General features: G+C 37.3%; 1 protein-coding gene across 8 annotated transcripts in view; it reads right to left on the bottom strand.

Annotated features, from left to right (window-relative positions):
• The window catches only part of LOC150086883 (uncharacterized), a 791,472-nt gene that overhangs the window by 188,684 nt on the left and 585,151 nt on the right, over positions 1-17,637 (bottom strand). For all 8 annotated transcript variants that reach the window (XM_090371653.1, XM_090371652.1, XM_090371655.1 and 5 more), the window contains one exon: positions 8,245-8,462. In XM_090371653.1, the coding sequence (XP_090227779.1) occupies positions 8,245-8,462 (218 nt within the window). The remainder of the gene's footprint in view (positions 1-8,244; positions 8,463-17,637) is intronic.

Consider the following 17,637-nt stretch of genomic DNA (forward strand, 5'->3'; position numbering starts at 1 on the left):
ATACTTGTTTGTGTTACCATTGATCAATACCTTAGCATTGCTGCTGCATATGTGTTCTTGGGTGCATTGAGCATAATTTGCTTTTTCGCCTCTTGGTATGTAACTTTTCATTCTACCCTATACTTCTGGATTTTTTTCCCGTTTTCCAGAGGTAGCATGATTCGGAGTAGGCTGGATGTGCACCTTTGCAATTTGGACAGTGCGTTTTGGCATCACATTCTATTTGCAAATGTTCTTTTGACCCACAGTTTGGATAGACTGGATCTCCTCGGCAAGCCATTTGCAAGTGACCAAATTTTTGACATTTGAAGCATCTTATAGGATTTGGAATAAAGGGTTGTACTTGGCAGTTGAGATAGCTGGCTTTTACACTAGATGGTAAGATAGGTGTTCCAAATGTCAGGATGATGTTGCAGGTGGGAATCTTTCCTGATTGTGATGCGCCTGGCTTGTATCACTTTTTGATGTTTGAGTTCCTTGACCAGTTCAGCTTCTGTTATGTTTAACAGAAGCATTTTGCAATTACTCCCTTGGAAGTATTTAATGTTGCATGTGAGGTGACTTGAACGGGTAGTCCTCCAAATGTTTAGTTTCAGCAGAGTCTCAGAATGTGTATGACTCTGTTTCTACCAAGAGGTCTCCAGATCTGTCTTCTCACTATTTTGGGTGAACCCATCACAATTTCTAAGCATTTCTGTATAAGAAATGGTGAGAGAGTACTCATACATTTGTCTGAGAGAGAATGTAAAATAAGGAATGGTGGGCATTCCTGTTGTTCTGTGTCTTTTAGACTTTGTTGTGTCATGGATAATTTCATGGTCAGCATCACTGACAGTATTGGATGAGCACCTAGGCTGCTCAAATGCAGAATAATTGTCATATTCCATGGTCAGCTCATTTTTGCCCCGGGGGATTAACTTCCCCCCCAGGTTTCTGGCCCCACCATGGGGAGGCAGGAGTAGTGCCACAAGGAGGTCAAGCGGTTAGAGAAGTTAGTTGGTTAGTAAAAAAAGTAATATACATAAAAAAAAAAAAAAAAAAAAGGTGAATTTCCTTTCTCTGTTCCTACTTGTGACTTTCCAAGTGTAGAACTGATTTATAAATGAACTGCTGATAGAGAATGGTATAACTTAAAATGAACTTTTATCGCCAAGAAAGATTGCTATATAAATTGCACTTTGAACGCTTGACCTTGAATTTGCTTGGCACCTGGGGCTCACACAAGGAATCAAGAGCAATGGGATAACTAGGAGCATTGTCCGAAATTAATAAAGCTTTAAAATCAAGATTATTTTTTCTGCAATAATTTTCAACTGTTGTGCAAAAATAGCCTGTGAACCATTCTTCAAATAGAGCTTTAGTTATCCACGCTTTCTTGTTAGATCATCAAATTACAGGGCGTGATCCTTGATTTAAGCCTTAAAGAACCCTAGGATTCTCTGTGAGTTAAATGAGAATGGGCTTTAACTTTAAATCTCCCTCAGCATTACCCCCTAAAAAAAGTGTAAGCTATCTTTGGCAACTTTATAACCAGGTTGTGATTTTTCTGTTTTAGCCAAGAAAGTCTTAGAAGGCATTTGCTTCTAGAACAATCTGGTTTCATGGACATTAAATATTTGTTGATCACTATAACAGCCTTCTTCAACAATTTTTTTCAAAGTGTCTGGATATTTTTGAGCTGCCTCTTTATCTGCGCTTGCAACTTCACCTGTGATTCGAACATTATGCAAGCTGGTTCTTTTTTCAACCTCTCAAACTATTCAGAAACAATACTGAATTCTTCATTATCCCCATTTTCATCTTCTGTGGCCTTTTCTTTCAAAGATAAGAAGAGACAATGCTTTTGATGTAATAATATCGGTACTTAGCAAGATTCATTTTTGGTTACAATCCTCAATCCAAATAAACAGTCACTCCATTTCAATAATTGTAAGGCTTCTATTTCAAGTTGTTTGCATACATTCAGAACTCAGCGCAACCTTACCCTTTTCTTTATACTCATCTGCTTTGCTGTTTTTATGATTTTTATTCATCAATGTGACTGTTATGTATCAGTTTTTCTAAAATCTTTATTATGCAGCTAGTAAGAGAGAGATTTGTAGTAGTTTTGTGGATCAGACTGATTCTTATCTGGTGTTGCTAATGCTAACTTAATTGAATTATGCTGGGAGGTGAGGTTAAACCTCTGAGAGTATCCAAATGAAGACAGGTTAGTAAATAAAGTATGGCACTGTCATTAAGTTTCTGTAGCATTAGTCCCAAAAGTCCCAGCAGGACTATTTTTTGATTTATTTAAGGATTTTTGTATTCATGTAGCTTGTATATTGTGAAAGGTTGATAATGTGGAATTGATGAGCCTTTACTCAAACCATTTCTCATCTTTTCAGCTCTCATTTTATCTTTCTGAAAAGTTGGTTCATATGTAGTTTTAGCAGACAACTCAGAAAAGGATTCTGCAAGGGCATTAGCTGTTTCACCTGAGGACATCTTGCCTTTTTCACCTCAGGATTGGAGAGGGAGTCAAAGGGGATTTACCACTGAGTCATTTTATTTTCCTCCAGATAAGGATGAGATCTGCATTTTTCATGATAGTGAAAGCAAATTTAGTCAGGGATTCTTTTTCTCTGAATTATCACCTGAATTATTATAAAATAAAAAACAGAAACATAGTTTACCAGGTTTATAAATGTGTAAAAGATAGCAGATTTATGGAGATGAAAATATAATTTCAGATATATTTTCATCTCTATAAATCTGTTATCTTTAACACATTTCTGACTTTGCAAACTTAGTTTCTGCTTTTTTATTTTATAATAATTCAGACCGGTATTTGTTTCTGTAAATAATTTAGTCCTATAATCATTGTCATTAATTTATTTACTGTTCCGGTGTTTCATGACATTAAAAGGTTTTTTCTATTTCTCCTTTTTCACATTATAAATTTAATCCTATACCTTAAAGTTAGACCTATACCCTAATTAATATCTTATTAATTTAAAGTATCATGCCCCAAACTAGAGCAGCAAAGCAACGGGCACAAAGTGATAGAAGTGCTGTGACTCAGGGGAGAACTGCGGGGGGCGATTCTCCAACGCATCACAGCCTAAAAATATGTGCAACTTGTGAAATGTTTGCCGAACTCTCTGGAACGGAACATGATATTGCCATGGGGGATGTCTCTGTGTGTGTGCACGCGATGTAAGGAGGGTAAGGAAATCAGGTGACAACTCAGCGTCATTATGGGCCTATATGAGAGTTTGAAGGACAGGGTGGATGCCCACGAAAGATCTAAATTGAGGGGCCCATCAGGCTATCAGCTGCCCAAATCAACGCCAGAGCTTGCACTTGGTCATCACGCAACACAGCGACAACCCCCAAGGCAGATTGCGCTGGTCCCACAGGAACTAGTAGTTGTTGGCGACTCTATTGTCAGGGAAATGGGAAACATGCTTTGTAAAAAGGATAGGTGGAACAGGACCAGGGTATGTCTGCCAGGGGCAAAGGTTGATGTTGTAGAGCGGATATCATCTTTTAAGGGCACAAAGGGTGATATAGTTGTACACGTTGGCACTAATGATATTAAGAGCAGGAGACCGGCAGAATTACTTAACAAGTACAGGTCACTGTTGAACAAAAGCCGAGAATTAGGGTTGAATTTGAAAGTGTCTGCAATTCTGCCCAGACACGATAGAAGGGAGTATATGATGAGAGCCTTGTCAATCGATTCGGCCCTGGAAAGACTGTGCAAGGCTCAAGGGATAGACTTTTTTCAGCCTGGACTCTGCTTGTTAACAGGAGAGACTGCTTCTACAGGGATGGGATATACATAAATAGAAAGGGTGAAAGAATATTTGCTGATGCTATCGAGGCAGTGTTAGGTGGGTCGGAAAACTGATAGCTTGGGGGGGGGGATACAAGGACTAATAGATTAACAGTAGCCGTAGGCAGAGGTGAAGGTGATTCTTGCACAACTTCTATTAGGCTAAGTAGCGACCTAGAGTGAGGGGTGTTGGGGGTTTCAGGTACGGATGGCAGTCATCCTGAAATAGGTGGGTATATAGGATGTGTTAGGGTAACTAGGAATAGGAGCATGTATGCTTGCATGTATACCAATGCTAGAAGTATAGTAAATAAATTTGATGAATTTGAAGTGTTGGCCAAGACATCAAAGGCGGATATTGTTGGGATAGCAGAGACGTGGTGTCACACAGATATAAGGAATGCTGAACTGGAATATGGGAAGTACAATGTGTACAGAAAGAATAGACAGGATAGAAAGAGAGGAGGTGTTATGCTGTTAATTAAGAAAAACATAAAATCAAAAGAAGTGCATCCAGTTGATATAGATGAACAGTGCACTGTTGAGTCAGTTTGGTGTGACATAAGCAATGCGAAAGCAAAAATAAGAGTAGGAGTGTGTTATAGGCCTAATGACTTGAATGAGTACAATGAACAATTGTACAGAGAAACGGAGTGGGCTAGTAAATCGGAATGTCTTACAATGGGGGATTTTAACTTCCCAGATATTGACTGGAACTTGTGGGTTGGTCACTCACACACCAGTCAGACTTTTGTGGATTTATTGGATGATTGTTTTCTGCAGCAGCCTGTTCGAAAGGCAACCAGAGAGAGTAATACTCTTGATCTGGTTATCAGCAGTGTTCATTCGTGTATTAAGAATTTGCAGATAAAGGAACCACTACGTGGCAGTGATCACAGTGTATTGATGTGGGATTTACTTAAAGATTTAATTACCATCAGGGGTAAAGGAAAGGGTTTTTGCTTCCGTAAGGGTGAGTACAGTGGTCTCTGACAGTTTTTAAATTCTGTACAGTGGGATCAACTGATGATGTTACCAACAGTAAATTATAAGTGGGAGGCATTCAAGGAATTAATCGTGGATGCTACTACACTTTTCCTACCTATTAAGAAATATTGTTCAAGATTTAGGCCTAAATGGTTATCAAATGAACTAATGAGACTCGTAACAGAGAAGAAAAATGCATGGGATGCATATAAATTATCAAACAACTCAAAAGCCTATAGCAGATATACGCTAGTCTGTAATCAGGTCACAAAGGTGGTTAGGCAGGTGAAGGCAGATTACGAGAAATCCTTGGCAAAAGATGCTAAGAAAAACAGCAAGGATTTCTTTACTTATATAAACTCTAAAAGAAAGGGGATGAATCTGATTGGTCCACTTGACATCGATGGTTCGACTGTTGATGATCCTGCTCAGATAGCATACAAACTGAATGAGTATTTTGCATCTATGTTCACACATGAGGAATTATTAAGGTTTGAAAATGGCAGAAGGTTATCAAATTGTAGCAGGATACTTAATGATTTTATAATAACTGAGAGCAAAGTGGAGGAAAAATTGTTGAAGTTAAACATAAGAAAAGCACCTGGGGTGGATGGGATCTATCCAGTTATATTAAAGGAAACAGCAAAGCAAATAAGCAAACCCTTAGCCATAATTATGAGAGCATCATTGGCCAGTGACTTTAACCAGTGACTCCATTATTTAACATCTTTAACCAGTGACTCCATTATTTTACCTGGAACTTCTGTTCCGGGTAAAATAATGGAGTCACTGGTTAAAGATGCATTGCAGGATCATCTAGACAAGACTGCAGCAATAATTCAGACACAGCATGGGTTTGTTAAGGGAAAGTCTTGTCTGACAAATTTTATAGGATATTATGATGTGGTTACAAAGGAACTGGATGCAAAAAATAATTTTGCTATCATATATTTGGATTTCAGGAAAGCTTTTGACACTGTTGCGCATGGAAGACTATTGTACAAATTGGAGCAGAATGGTATTAAGGGTAAGTTGCTACGATGGATAAAAGGATGGTTAAGTGGGAGAAGACAGAGGGTGGTAATCAATGGGTGCTGCTCTTCGTGGACTAATGTCATTAGTGGAGTCCTACAGGGTTCGGTGGTGGGTCCACTGCTGTTTTGTATATTTATCAGTGATATTGATGAAGGTATATCAGGCTTAATGTCAAAGTTTGCAAATGATACAAAGGTTGGCAGGGTTGTTAATGACAGTAATGGCAGTGCGCTACTGCAACAGGATCTAGATAATTTGGGCAGATGGGCTAAGAAGTGGCAACTGAAGTTTAACCTTGACAAATGCAAAGTACTGCATATGGGTAGAAGTAAACCGAGAGAAATGTACCAACTGTATGGTACTACACTTAAGGTGGTAGAAAATGAAAAAGACCTGGGAGTATTTGTGCAGTCAGATATGAAGTTTTCTGAGCAATGCTTACAGGTTGTCAGGGCAGGTCATGGGGTTTTGTCAATGATATATATAGGAATTTTGCTAGCAGGAAGAAGGTGATTGTCCCTCTGTATAAGGCAATGGTCAGGCCACGCCTTGTGTACTGCGTACAGGTCTGGAGGCCTCATTTTAGGAGGATGTAGATTTACTTGAGCGTGTACAGAGAAGGGCAATAAGATTGGTGAGGGGAATGAAGGGATCCTCTTACCAAGAGAGGTTTAAGTTCTGCAAATTGCAGTGGCTGGAGACTAGGCACTTGCACAGTGATCTGATTGAGGTGTATAAGGCCTTGAATGGGTTGAATACGCTGAATTCTGATGGGATCCTTCCACCTGTTCAGATTACGAACCCAAGGCGGCATAAATTCAAATTAAGAAAAGACAGATGTAGAATAGATGTGCGGAAATTTGCCTTTAGCCAGAGGGTGGTTAATTGCTGGAACAAACTTCCATCTGTCATTGTGGAAGTTGATAGGTTGAATAAATTTAAGGAGGAACTGGACAGGCATTTGGAGGGAATGGTGTGATTTTTTTTTTTTGGCTGATGCTGCATAAGCTCATACACTTGCTTTCTTGCATCACATGCCACTACTGCTACTACTACTAATACAATTTTGGTTCTATTTTTATCTTTATAAATCTATACATCTTTCACATTCTTAAAACTATATATATATTTCAGATCTTTAATTGTCTCTGTTGTGTCAACTGTCAAAATATATACCATATAAATCCCCCCCCCCCCCGTATCTTGACAACTATTTAGGTTTCTATTCTTTCTATCAATTTTAATCTAAAATTTATTTTTATACTTATGTTTTTACACTTATTGGCATAAATTTTACATCAGAAATATAGACACACTGTCATTTCTTGCAATTCTGTCAGTTGGCACCTGATGAAGACACTGGGGTTGTGAGTTGTACAGCAACATCCTTTAATGATTAATTTATTTTTATTATATATATATATATATATATATATATATATATATATATTTTTTTTTTTTTTTTTACTCTCTGTCTCTCTCTCTCTCTCTCTCTCTCTTATTTATTCTTATTTTTGGTTTTTTTTTGTTGTTTGCATTATTATACAGTTGAAACTGGAGTGGAAAATCTGGCCTGAAAATCACACAGCTGAAGGTTTTGTTACGATTTCTGTATTTCATCATAAGTAGACTTCATTACAATTACAGAAGTTTTAACTAGTGGATGCCAACATTATTAGACGATGTGCAGCTTAGTAACGCTAAACAGATTTTACTCAACCAACCTCAAGAAATATAGAATTAGAAAGCTTAAACCTTTTTCAGCCTCCAAATATCTGACACTGAATTTTTAGGTATAAACGTTATTCAAGATTTGTTTTTGTATTATAATGTTTTTCACACAATTATAATATAATGTTTTTTACGGTAAAATTGTATTAATATAAATCAAGAATTTTTTTTTTTTGCTTTGGTTTTATATTCTATATACTCATGTCAACTCATTTTATTTCTAGTTTCTAAGCTATGAAGACCCTCACTGATTGACCATTGGCCAATTAGATTGGAAAGGATATTTTGCAAGGCATGTTATATATCCTTTTCTGCAATAAATATCATTTATTTAATCAGGCTATAGCTAATCTAAAATAATTATTTTAAAATTAGGCAGAAGTAACCTTTCATCAACTTAAAAGGAGACAATTTTTTTCACTAACAGAGGGTGTTATTGGATTGTAAGTCTATTACACTGCATAAGCTTACTTGCTTCCTCATAAATGCTAACATAATGTGACAGAGGAACCTAGGGTATAATTATATATGAGTTAATAATTTAAAGCTTTATCTATGTTTTTTCCAAAAAAGGCTTTCTGTGAATAAAAAGAATCTGAAGTGATTTTTTTCCATGAGCAGAGATGTGAACTACTGTTTAATCAAATAGTAAATGATCATGTTATAATTACCTTGGTGATGAAGTCTGTGCAACAGATGTGAGAGTAACTCTTTCTTTAGCTTGATGCCATAGTTCTCCATGCTTGCTATAAATTTGTGGCAGTTGTTCCCCATACACTGGGCTACCTTGTGCACGGCACCTATACTCATCTGCCTTCTTTAACCTTTCAACAACTTCTGAATACCAAGAATTTGGATCAATGTCAGGAGGGCATCGTCCTTCAGCAGACTAATCAGCGTGAAAGCACAAATAATGTTTCAGCATCACTGATTACAAGAGAATTCATGCATTTGTGATAAGAAAATGCTACTAAATATTCAAAGCTACTGCAAAAATATTAAATTTCTATATCATACAGTAAATATTAAGAAAATCACTTTTTTTAGCTCATTCATCATTTATAAAATGAATATAAGTTGGATACATCATGAATGCTTTGCAATTTCAGAATGACAACTAGAACATATATTACATGAAAGTTAATAAACATAAAACATGTCAAGTGCCAGCACAGGTTCCTAGGGCAAACAGCTTCATTGGGTCTGCCTTTTCTCTCCAATTCCTCTTTTTTATAACTTAGTGTGTGAGCCAGAACAACTAACCTGTCCCCCCCCTCCCCAATTACAGTGTAACGAAAGAAGTTTGTTTATACTTAACTGTCTTAATTTAATTAAACAATCTATTTTTGCTTCCAAAACTGTCTGATGCAAAAGTGAAAGGTGGCATATATATTGTTCTCTACAATTTAAGTGTTAGTGTCACAAGCACTGAAAGACAAATGACTGACGATGAATAAAATATGTGGCAGTCATGTCATCCTGTAGTGAGTAGCTTTCTTAGCAATATTAAGAGAAAACTGCAAAGAGCCAGTTGACAGGTTGATTGAAAATTACAGAAAAAAAATTTTTGGTGCAGAATGTCAATCAAGCTCAATTATGTGCACTCTCAATTGGATTTCTTTCAGCCCACATCTGGGTGATGCCAGTGAAGAGCACAGGGAGAGATTCCATTAGGAATACAGTTAATGGAGAAGAGATAACAAGGAAGGCAAGATGATGCTTTGTTGGGTGACAATATCTGGTTTTTGGTTCAAGATGATCACAATGACCACAAAGACAATGGAATTCAAACATACATTTTTAATGGAAATTTTTTGATTAACCTGAGGTGGTTTTCTAGTTTTTAACTTGTAATTTTTTTAGTTTGTTCTTCACTTGTAAGTGAAGAACTTCACTAGCACAGAGCGATACTCTCTTCTGTACAGGAGTTAAATGCTAATAAATGTTGCATATTAACTTTTCTTTTATTTCTAAGAAAATCATTGAGGCTATGCAAAGATTAAGGTCATATTTGAAATGAGCATACCCAAATCCATAAAGAAACACTAAGAAATGCAGATAAATGGTTTTGTTTTGAAATTTTGTCAAATAATGTTATTAATCCAGACTGCAAAACAAATTTAGAATTTGGATTATTGGAGTATGGAGTTGAACTTTAATGGTGCTTGGGCTACTACTGCCAAACATCAATTTCATGTGAGTTAAGCTGCAATCTGCAAGATGTGATTCTGGTTGAATGATAATGTGTATATTCAATGAGAATATGCTTTAACAGTAAGCAGTAACAGTAAGGGAACTGAAGTGCAAGCAATCTGAGGAAATCCTCCCCTAGTAGTAAAATGAGATGCCTTAATGGCATATGACCAACTTCATGCCTGTTTCATTAGAAATTAGATCTCACCAGTTGTGCACTCTGTTTTATTTGAAGAAGCTTATTATATGCCTTGGTAGGCCACATTTGAGACCACAGTGAAATACATATCCATCATATGACTGGCTTGTGATCAATATAAGGAACTGCGATGGAATCAAAGTCAGCAAGATACCTTGCTGCTTGATCTGTATGTTAATTTTCCATTATTCCAACATGCTCAAATATTCAGGAAAACTTGACAGTCAATTTATTTTAATTTGAGATGAATTAACTAAGATATGATGTGTCAAAAGTTGTCAGAAAGTCCATAATTTATTCTGTGGGCCATCACTCCACTTAAAGAGTCTGTATATGACCTGTGTTTATTAAAGAAGGTTAAAGCCATTCAGCTGTAAACACACTGCATTCAAGCACTAACAGGACAGAGACACAGGACACAGAAAATATTACTGCTGCTCCCATAGATGTGTCCAATTCGGCCATGGAGAGATTGTGAAAGGCTCAAGGGGTAGCATTTTTTTTCAGCCTGGTCTCTGCTTTTTGACAGGAGACTGCTTCTACAGGGATGGGGTACACTTAAATAGAAAGGGTGCAAGAATATTTGCTGATGCCATCGAGGCAGTGTTAGGTGGGTCAGAAAACTGCTAGTTTGGGTGGATACACAGACTAAAAGGTTAACAGTGGCTGCAGGCAAAGGCAAAGGCAAAAGTGATTCTTGCACTGCTTCTATTAGAATGAGCAGCAACATGGAAACCAAGGCAATGGAGATTTCCAGGACTGTTGGGAGTTATAGTGGAACAAATAAATACATAGGCTGTGTTAGGGTAACTAAGAATATAAACAGGTGCATGTATACTTGCATGTACACCAATTCTAAGAGTATAGTTAATAAATTTGATGAGGTTGAAGTGTCTTGACTAACACTTCAACCTCATCAGCTAAAGGGCTTTTGCTTTTGAAAAGGTGACTACAGGGTTCTCAGACAGTTTTTAAATTCTGTACAGTGGGATCAACTAATGTTGAATTCTGAATGAGAAGCCTTCAGGGACTTAATCTTGGAGGCTACTAGGCTTTTCTTTCCAACTAAGAAATACTGTTCAAGGTTCAGGCCTAAATGGATGTCAGATGAATTAATGAGGCTTGTGGCAGAGAAGAAAAATGTATGGGATGCATATAAATTATCTGGTAACACAGAAGCCTATGCAGATATAATCTTGTCTGTAATCAAGTCACATAGGAGGTTAGGCAGGTGAAGGCAGATTACGAGAAATCGTTGACAAAGGATGGATGCAAAGAAAAACAGCAAAGAGTTCTTTACTTATGTAAACTCTAGAAGGAAAGGAATGAATCAGATTGGACCATTTAACATAGATGGTTTGACTATTGATGAAATGCTCAGTTAGCTGATAAACTGAATGAGTATTTTGCATTTACATTCACACATGAGGAGTTATTCAATGAGGGGGAATGCCAGAGGTTTATCAAACTCTAACAGGGAGTAAGTGATTTTGTAATAACTGAGAGCAAAGTGGAGGAGAATTTGTTGAAGTTACAAAAACGAAGGCACCTGAGGTTTACGGGATCTATTCAGTTATATTAAAGGAGGCAGCAAAGGAAGTAAGCAAACTCTTAGCCATAATTATGAGAGCTTCCTTGGAATAAGGGGAGGTCACCATTCACTGGAGGTTTGCAAATGTATCCAATTCACAAAGTGGGTTCAAAAGGTGACAAGTAACTATAGACCTGTTAGTTTAACTTGTGTTCTGGGGAAAATAATGCAGTCACTGTTAAAGAAGCATTGCAGGATCATCTAGACAAGACTGTAATAATAGTTAAGATACAGTATGGGTTTGTTAAAGGGAGGTCTTGTCTGACCAATTTGATTGGATACTATGATGTGGTCACAAAGGAACTGAATGTCAAAAATAATTTTGATATCATATACTTGGATTTCAGGAAAGCTTTTGATACTGTTACTCACAGAAGACTGCTGTACAAATTGGAGAGTTATGGCATTAAGGTTAAGTTGCTACAATGGATTAATGGATGGTTCAGTGGGAGACAACAGAGAGTGGTAATCAATGGGCACTGCTCTTCGTGGACAAGTGTTATTAGTGCAGTTCCCCAGGGTTCAGTGCTGGGCCCATTGTTGTTTTGTGTATTCATCAATGATATTGATGAAGGTATAGTTATCAGGATTAATGCCCAAGTCTGCAGATGATATAAAGGTTGGCAGGGTTGTTAATAACACAAAAGACAGTATGTTACTCCAACTAGATCTAGATAAGTTGGGCAAATGGGCTGAGAAGTGGCAACTGAAGCTTAACATTGACAAATGCAAAGTACTGCATGTTGGTAGCAATAACCCAAGAGAAACATACCAACTTTGTGGTACTACACTCAGGGAAGTGGAAAGGGAAAAAGACCTGGGGGTAATTTGCAGTTAAATATGAAGTTTGCTGAGGCAGCTCATGGAGCCTTGTCAATGATATGAAGAAATTTTGCTAGCAGGGTCAGGGAGGTGATTATGCCATTGTACAAAGCAATGGTCAGGCCACACCTAGAGTACTGTGTACAGGTCTGGAGGCCTCATTTTAGGAAGGATGTAGAGTTGCTAGAACAAGTACAAAGAAGGGCAACAAGATTGGTGAGAGGAACAAAGGGATGCTCTTACCAAGAACGGTTTCAGTTCTGCAAATTGCAGCACCTGGAGAGTAGGCACCTGTGAGGTGATCTGATTGAGGTGTATAAGGCCTTGAATGTGTTGAGCAAGCTGAATGCTGATGGGATTCTTCCTCTTGCTCAGATTAAGAACCTGAGGGGTCATAGATTCAAATTGAGGAAAGACAGTTGTAGAATGGATGTGCGGAAGTTTGCCTTTAGCCAGCGTTTGGTTGATTAGTGGAACAATCTTCCATCTTTTGTTGTGGAAGTTGATAGCCTAAATAAATCTTAAGGCTGAGCTGGACAGGCAATTGGAATGAATGGAGGTTTTTTTTTTTTTTTTTTTGGCTGATGCCGCATAAGCTTACTTTCTTGCATCGTATGCCTCTACTAATGCTAATGCTAATTTCTGAGCCATCTGTATATATCTGGAGAACGTTTGTGAGCAAAGCGTGCTGCATATGCCAGTGTAAAATTTTGTCTTTACATTATTATTATTATTATTAGCCATATGGTACAAGGAAGCCTGAGGCTTATGCTGCACCAGCCCAAAAAAAAAAAAAAAAAAAAAATTCCTGAGTTACCCCCCCCCCCCTGTGTGTGTGTGTGTGTGAGAGAGAGAGAAGTAGAAAGGCATCACCAAGAAAGAGAAGAATGATGATATCCAGCTCAGGACCCTGGGTTTGCCAAGCCGATACTCACCAGATGTGAGCCCCCGGGGTTGGAGTGTTTTCACTCACTGAAAAAAAATAGTTATCACAAGGAGGTATAGACATTGTCCATGGTATTGTATCTGAGACTTGGGAGCTATTTTCAAAATGGATATTCATTGTTTAGTTCTCGTAAACAGATTCCCACAGATTCATTTTCATTGGGATTGTTTCTGTATATGTCTACCCAGTCAGGATAAAAGAGATATGTCCAGATAGCATGAAAAGGGTGGCTCTATAATTTGGCTGCAGAGTTAAAAAGCAGTATCTTTCTCCTAACATGTAATGGGAGTTAATCGGCATCTATGTACAGACTTTGTACTGGAGATAACTTGAAAGCTCCTAGGGGAATCTGGGGAAGAGATATGTTAAGGAGGAAATGAACAAGGATGTATGGGGATTGCCATAGAAAATATTGTTTGAAAAACTGTAGGTGGAACAGGTATTCCATACTATGCAAGTAGTAGATCATTATTCTATTTATTGGGAATCATCTGTGAGATGTTTGCTCTCCTTTTTTATTTCCAAAGGACTGCCTAGGTATTGAGAATAGGGAACAAAGAAGAATTAGGAGTTTGAATATTGGTTATGAAGGAGAACAGGAAAGAGAGTTTGAGCTAAAATCTTTGGAGAAGATAAAACTAAAGAAAGCTCCTGGAAATGATGATTTATTACCTGAGGTGATTAAGAAATTTGGAGAGAAAAGGGGAAATGAACTTCTGGGATTGTTAAGTATTGAAATTATGTATTATTTAATAAATGTTTAAAGGAAAAGACATTTCCAAAGAGATGGAAGGAGGTCCATATAAAGATATTGTTGAAAAATCGAGATAAGGTAGTAATGGACCCAGGTTCGTACCATACAGTGGCTTTATTGCCAGTAACGGTAAAGTTATTGGAGAGATTGCTAATTAATCGATTGGAGGAATATTATGGGAAATGTGGAATGAGTAGCTCTAGGTAGTATGGCTTTAGAAGGGCAAATCTACTGAAGGTGTCATTGATAAAATGGTGACATATGTTCAAGAGGCTCCAGGGAAGTATGTACTTGGTATATTTATTGACTTTAAACGGGCATCTGACAGAATGTGGTGACAGAGTTTTTTAGCAAGGATGAGAGAGATGAAATGTTCTGGGCAGTACTATGGTGTGGTAAAGTCTTATTTTAATCAGAGGAGTGTAACAGTAGTTACAAGATATGGTAAAGTCTCACAGTGGATAGAGGAGCCCCACAATGGTCAATTATTGGCCTGTATAGCTGGAATGTGGTGATGGATGAGCTACTGGCTCAGGATTGGAAAGGATGTAAGCTGGTGGCTTATGCAGACGACCTATTAATAATGGTGACAGGTAATTCAAGAAGAGAAATAGAGGATGGGTCAAAGAAAGCTGTGAGGCAATTAGAAAAATGGGTAATATTGCATAAGATGGAGATATCTACTGATAAGACTAAAATGGTGCTGCTCAGAGGAAGGTTGAGTGAAAGAAGAAGGCGCACTTTGAAGATATTAGGAACATCTGTAGCATATGCCCTCATAGTCATGTACTCCATACCTTGGAGTACATGTGGATGAGAAAATGTCCTTTTTTCTTCAAGAGCAGAAGTCGAAAGAAAAAGTGTGGGTTATATACTCTAAAATAAGAAAGATTAGTAGAGTAGAATGGGGGGGTGAAAGGGAAATCTTTGGATCTCCTCTATAAGTGTATCTTTGTGCCCATTGTGACTTATTCATGTAGGGAATGGGGGCATAGGGTGACTAACAGTCACATTAAAAGGAGTCTAATTTCTGCTCAGAGATTTGCCCTTTTGGCTGTGACGTGATTGTGTGGAATGGTTTCAAATGATGCATTACAAATAGTATCAGGAAAAGAACCAATTGATTTGGTTGTGATTAAATGAGCACTGGAGTATACAATCAAGAAAAATAAGAGGATAGAAATATTGGGGATTAAATCTTGTCTTGAGGAAAATAAGGTATATGGGAAGCAGGATGTAGAGAGAGAGAGAGAGAGAGAGAGAGAAAACAATTGCAACGAGAAATAGATTGTATTTGGCAAGAAAGGTGGAACTGTTCTGACTTGAACTGTTCGGGCTTGGGTGTGATGGCTACAATGATAGTTGTTGTTGTTGTTAATTGGTTTTTTAGGAGCATTAGCAACTAAGGCCATATTGCTCTGAGGATATGCAGTGGTCATTCCTTGAGCTTTCCACATCCTCCGTATTTGGTGGTTATGGGCTCAAACCCTGGTCTAATAAAGAAGCGTGTGCTACGCACTGCTGCTCCTGCCCACCTGGCTACAGAAGCCCCACAATGATAGTAACTGGGCATGGAATGAGGAAAAGGTTGGTGGAGCTGGGAATAGAAAATGATCCGGTGTGTATTGAAGATATGGATCATGTATTGGAAAATTGTACAAGACACACAGAACAGAGAGAAATATTTTTCTCTAAGATTGGCTCTGACTTATACACCTGCAGCGATTTATTTAAGAATAGGATTTGGTATGAAGCTTTTTTGGATTATGCTAAGGGAATTAATGAAATAAGGAATATAAGATTGAGAAATTAACGGATTGTATATAGGGTAAATATGTACATATGTAAATAGGCTTTTATGAGTTTAATTTGTACTGATGCTTTTTTTATTTGGGCTACTTTATCTTTATTTATATTTGATTTATTTTTATTTGGGCTATTTTATCTTTATTTATATTTGATTTATTTTATTTCTATTTTGAGCTATTTATATTATAGTTATTTTTGCACTGATGAGTTTTTATTTGTATTAGCAATTGCTGAGTTGAAAGTTTAAAGTTATTGAGTTTACAGTTTGAAAAAAAAAAGGGAGGGGAACAAAAAGGAAAGGAAAAAAAGGGGGGGGGAAGGAGAAAAGAAAAAAAAATTATGAAAGAATTATAAAATGGAGGGGGAGACAGCAAAGGTTCAATTAAGGATGAAATTAAAGACTTAAGTACAAATGAGCTGTTGCTCATTGTACAAGTTACACTGTTACACTTTCCTGCAGGAACATCTGCTTCTATAGATTGTTTGATCTGTTCCTCAAAACTGTTTCCTATCATTCGGTGAGTAGTCTTAGATAACCAATAGTGACCATTACCCAATTATTAGAATATTGGAAACAAATAAAACTTCACGCAGAAACATCATCATCATTACTAACTTACCCTACTTGTGTAGGGTAAGTTAGTAATCTAAGACTTAGTTGGTTATCTAAGACTACTCACCGAATGATAGGAAACAGTTTTGAGGAACAGATCAAACAATCTATAGAAGCAGTTGTTCCTGCAGGAAAGTGTAACAGTCAGCACAAGTATTTAATAATGTGAGATTATGCTTGACTGATTCAATGACCTTTCCATGTGTGCACATTGTGATGAGATGAATCGCAATATATTTCAACGATCACATAATTTCTTCAATTCTAAACAAATTAATTTTAAAATCCAAATCTCGTGTAGTGTGTTCTACGGGACTAAGAACCAGTACAAAAGTGGAAGTTATGTTTCAAAAGCTAAGAAAAATACACCATTTTTTTTTTAAACTACCAGAATTTTTAATTTGTTTAAAAATAATAATAACTGAACAAATAATAATTTTTTTGTCTTAGAAACTGTGATACATATTATTATTATTAGCCATATGGCGCAAGGAAGCCTGAAGCTTATGCTGCACCAGCCAAAAAAATTCCCAAGTTACCCTGAGAGAGAGAGAGAGAGAGAGAGAGAGAGAGAGAGAGAGAGGAGAGTCAAAAGGAATCACCAAGAAAGAGAAGAATGATGATATCCAGCTCAGGACCCTTGGTGTGCCAAGCCCATACTCACCAGATGTGAGCCCCCGGGGTAAGTCAGATATTGTATGTTCATTTAATTGTCTTCCTATTCATCGCTGCTAAGCACAATCAAACGAGAACATCTCTGTTGCTGAATAACTTCACCTTCTGAACTTTCTTCTGCAGCATCTAGATTTCATGTATCTTCTGCTCTCTTTAAAAAATCACTAATCTGGGTTTGTTTGCTTTGATCGATAGATCTTTGTAAATTTCATGGTACGGAGCTAAGCATTTTTGAAGCTCCCTTCTGAACTTTGTGTTCCTTTCAGTTGAAGGATCTGCATTCAAAAAATAAGATTCTAATTGCTCGGCTAAGTTTATGCCTTCCCGTATGCTTTTTAGTTTAAAATTTGGAACTTCAGAATTTGTCTGCAGTATCATCCTCTGAATTAATTTGGTTGACCTCCAGTGCCATTTCCACCAAATCTGCTTCACCAGCCTCTATTTCTACCAGTAATCCTTGAA

This window comes from Mastigoproctus giganteus, chromosome 4 (assembly GCF_048544385.1).
Source record: "Mastigoproctus giganteus isolate SK-2022 chromosome 4, ASM4854438v1, whole genome shotgun sequence".
NCBI lineage: Eukaryota > Metazoa > Arthropoda > Arachnida > Uropygi > Thelyphonidae > Mastigoproctus > Mastigoproctus giganteus.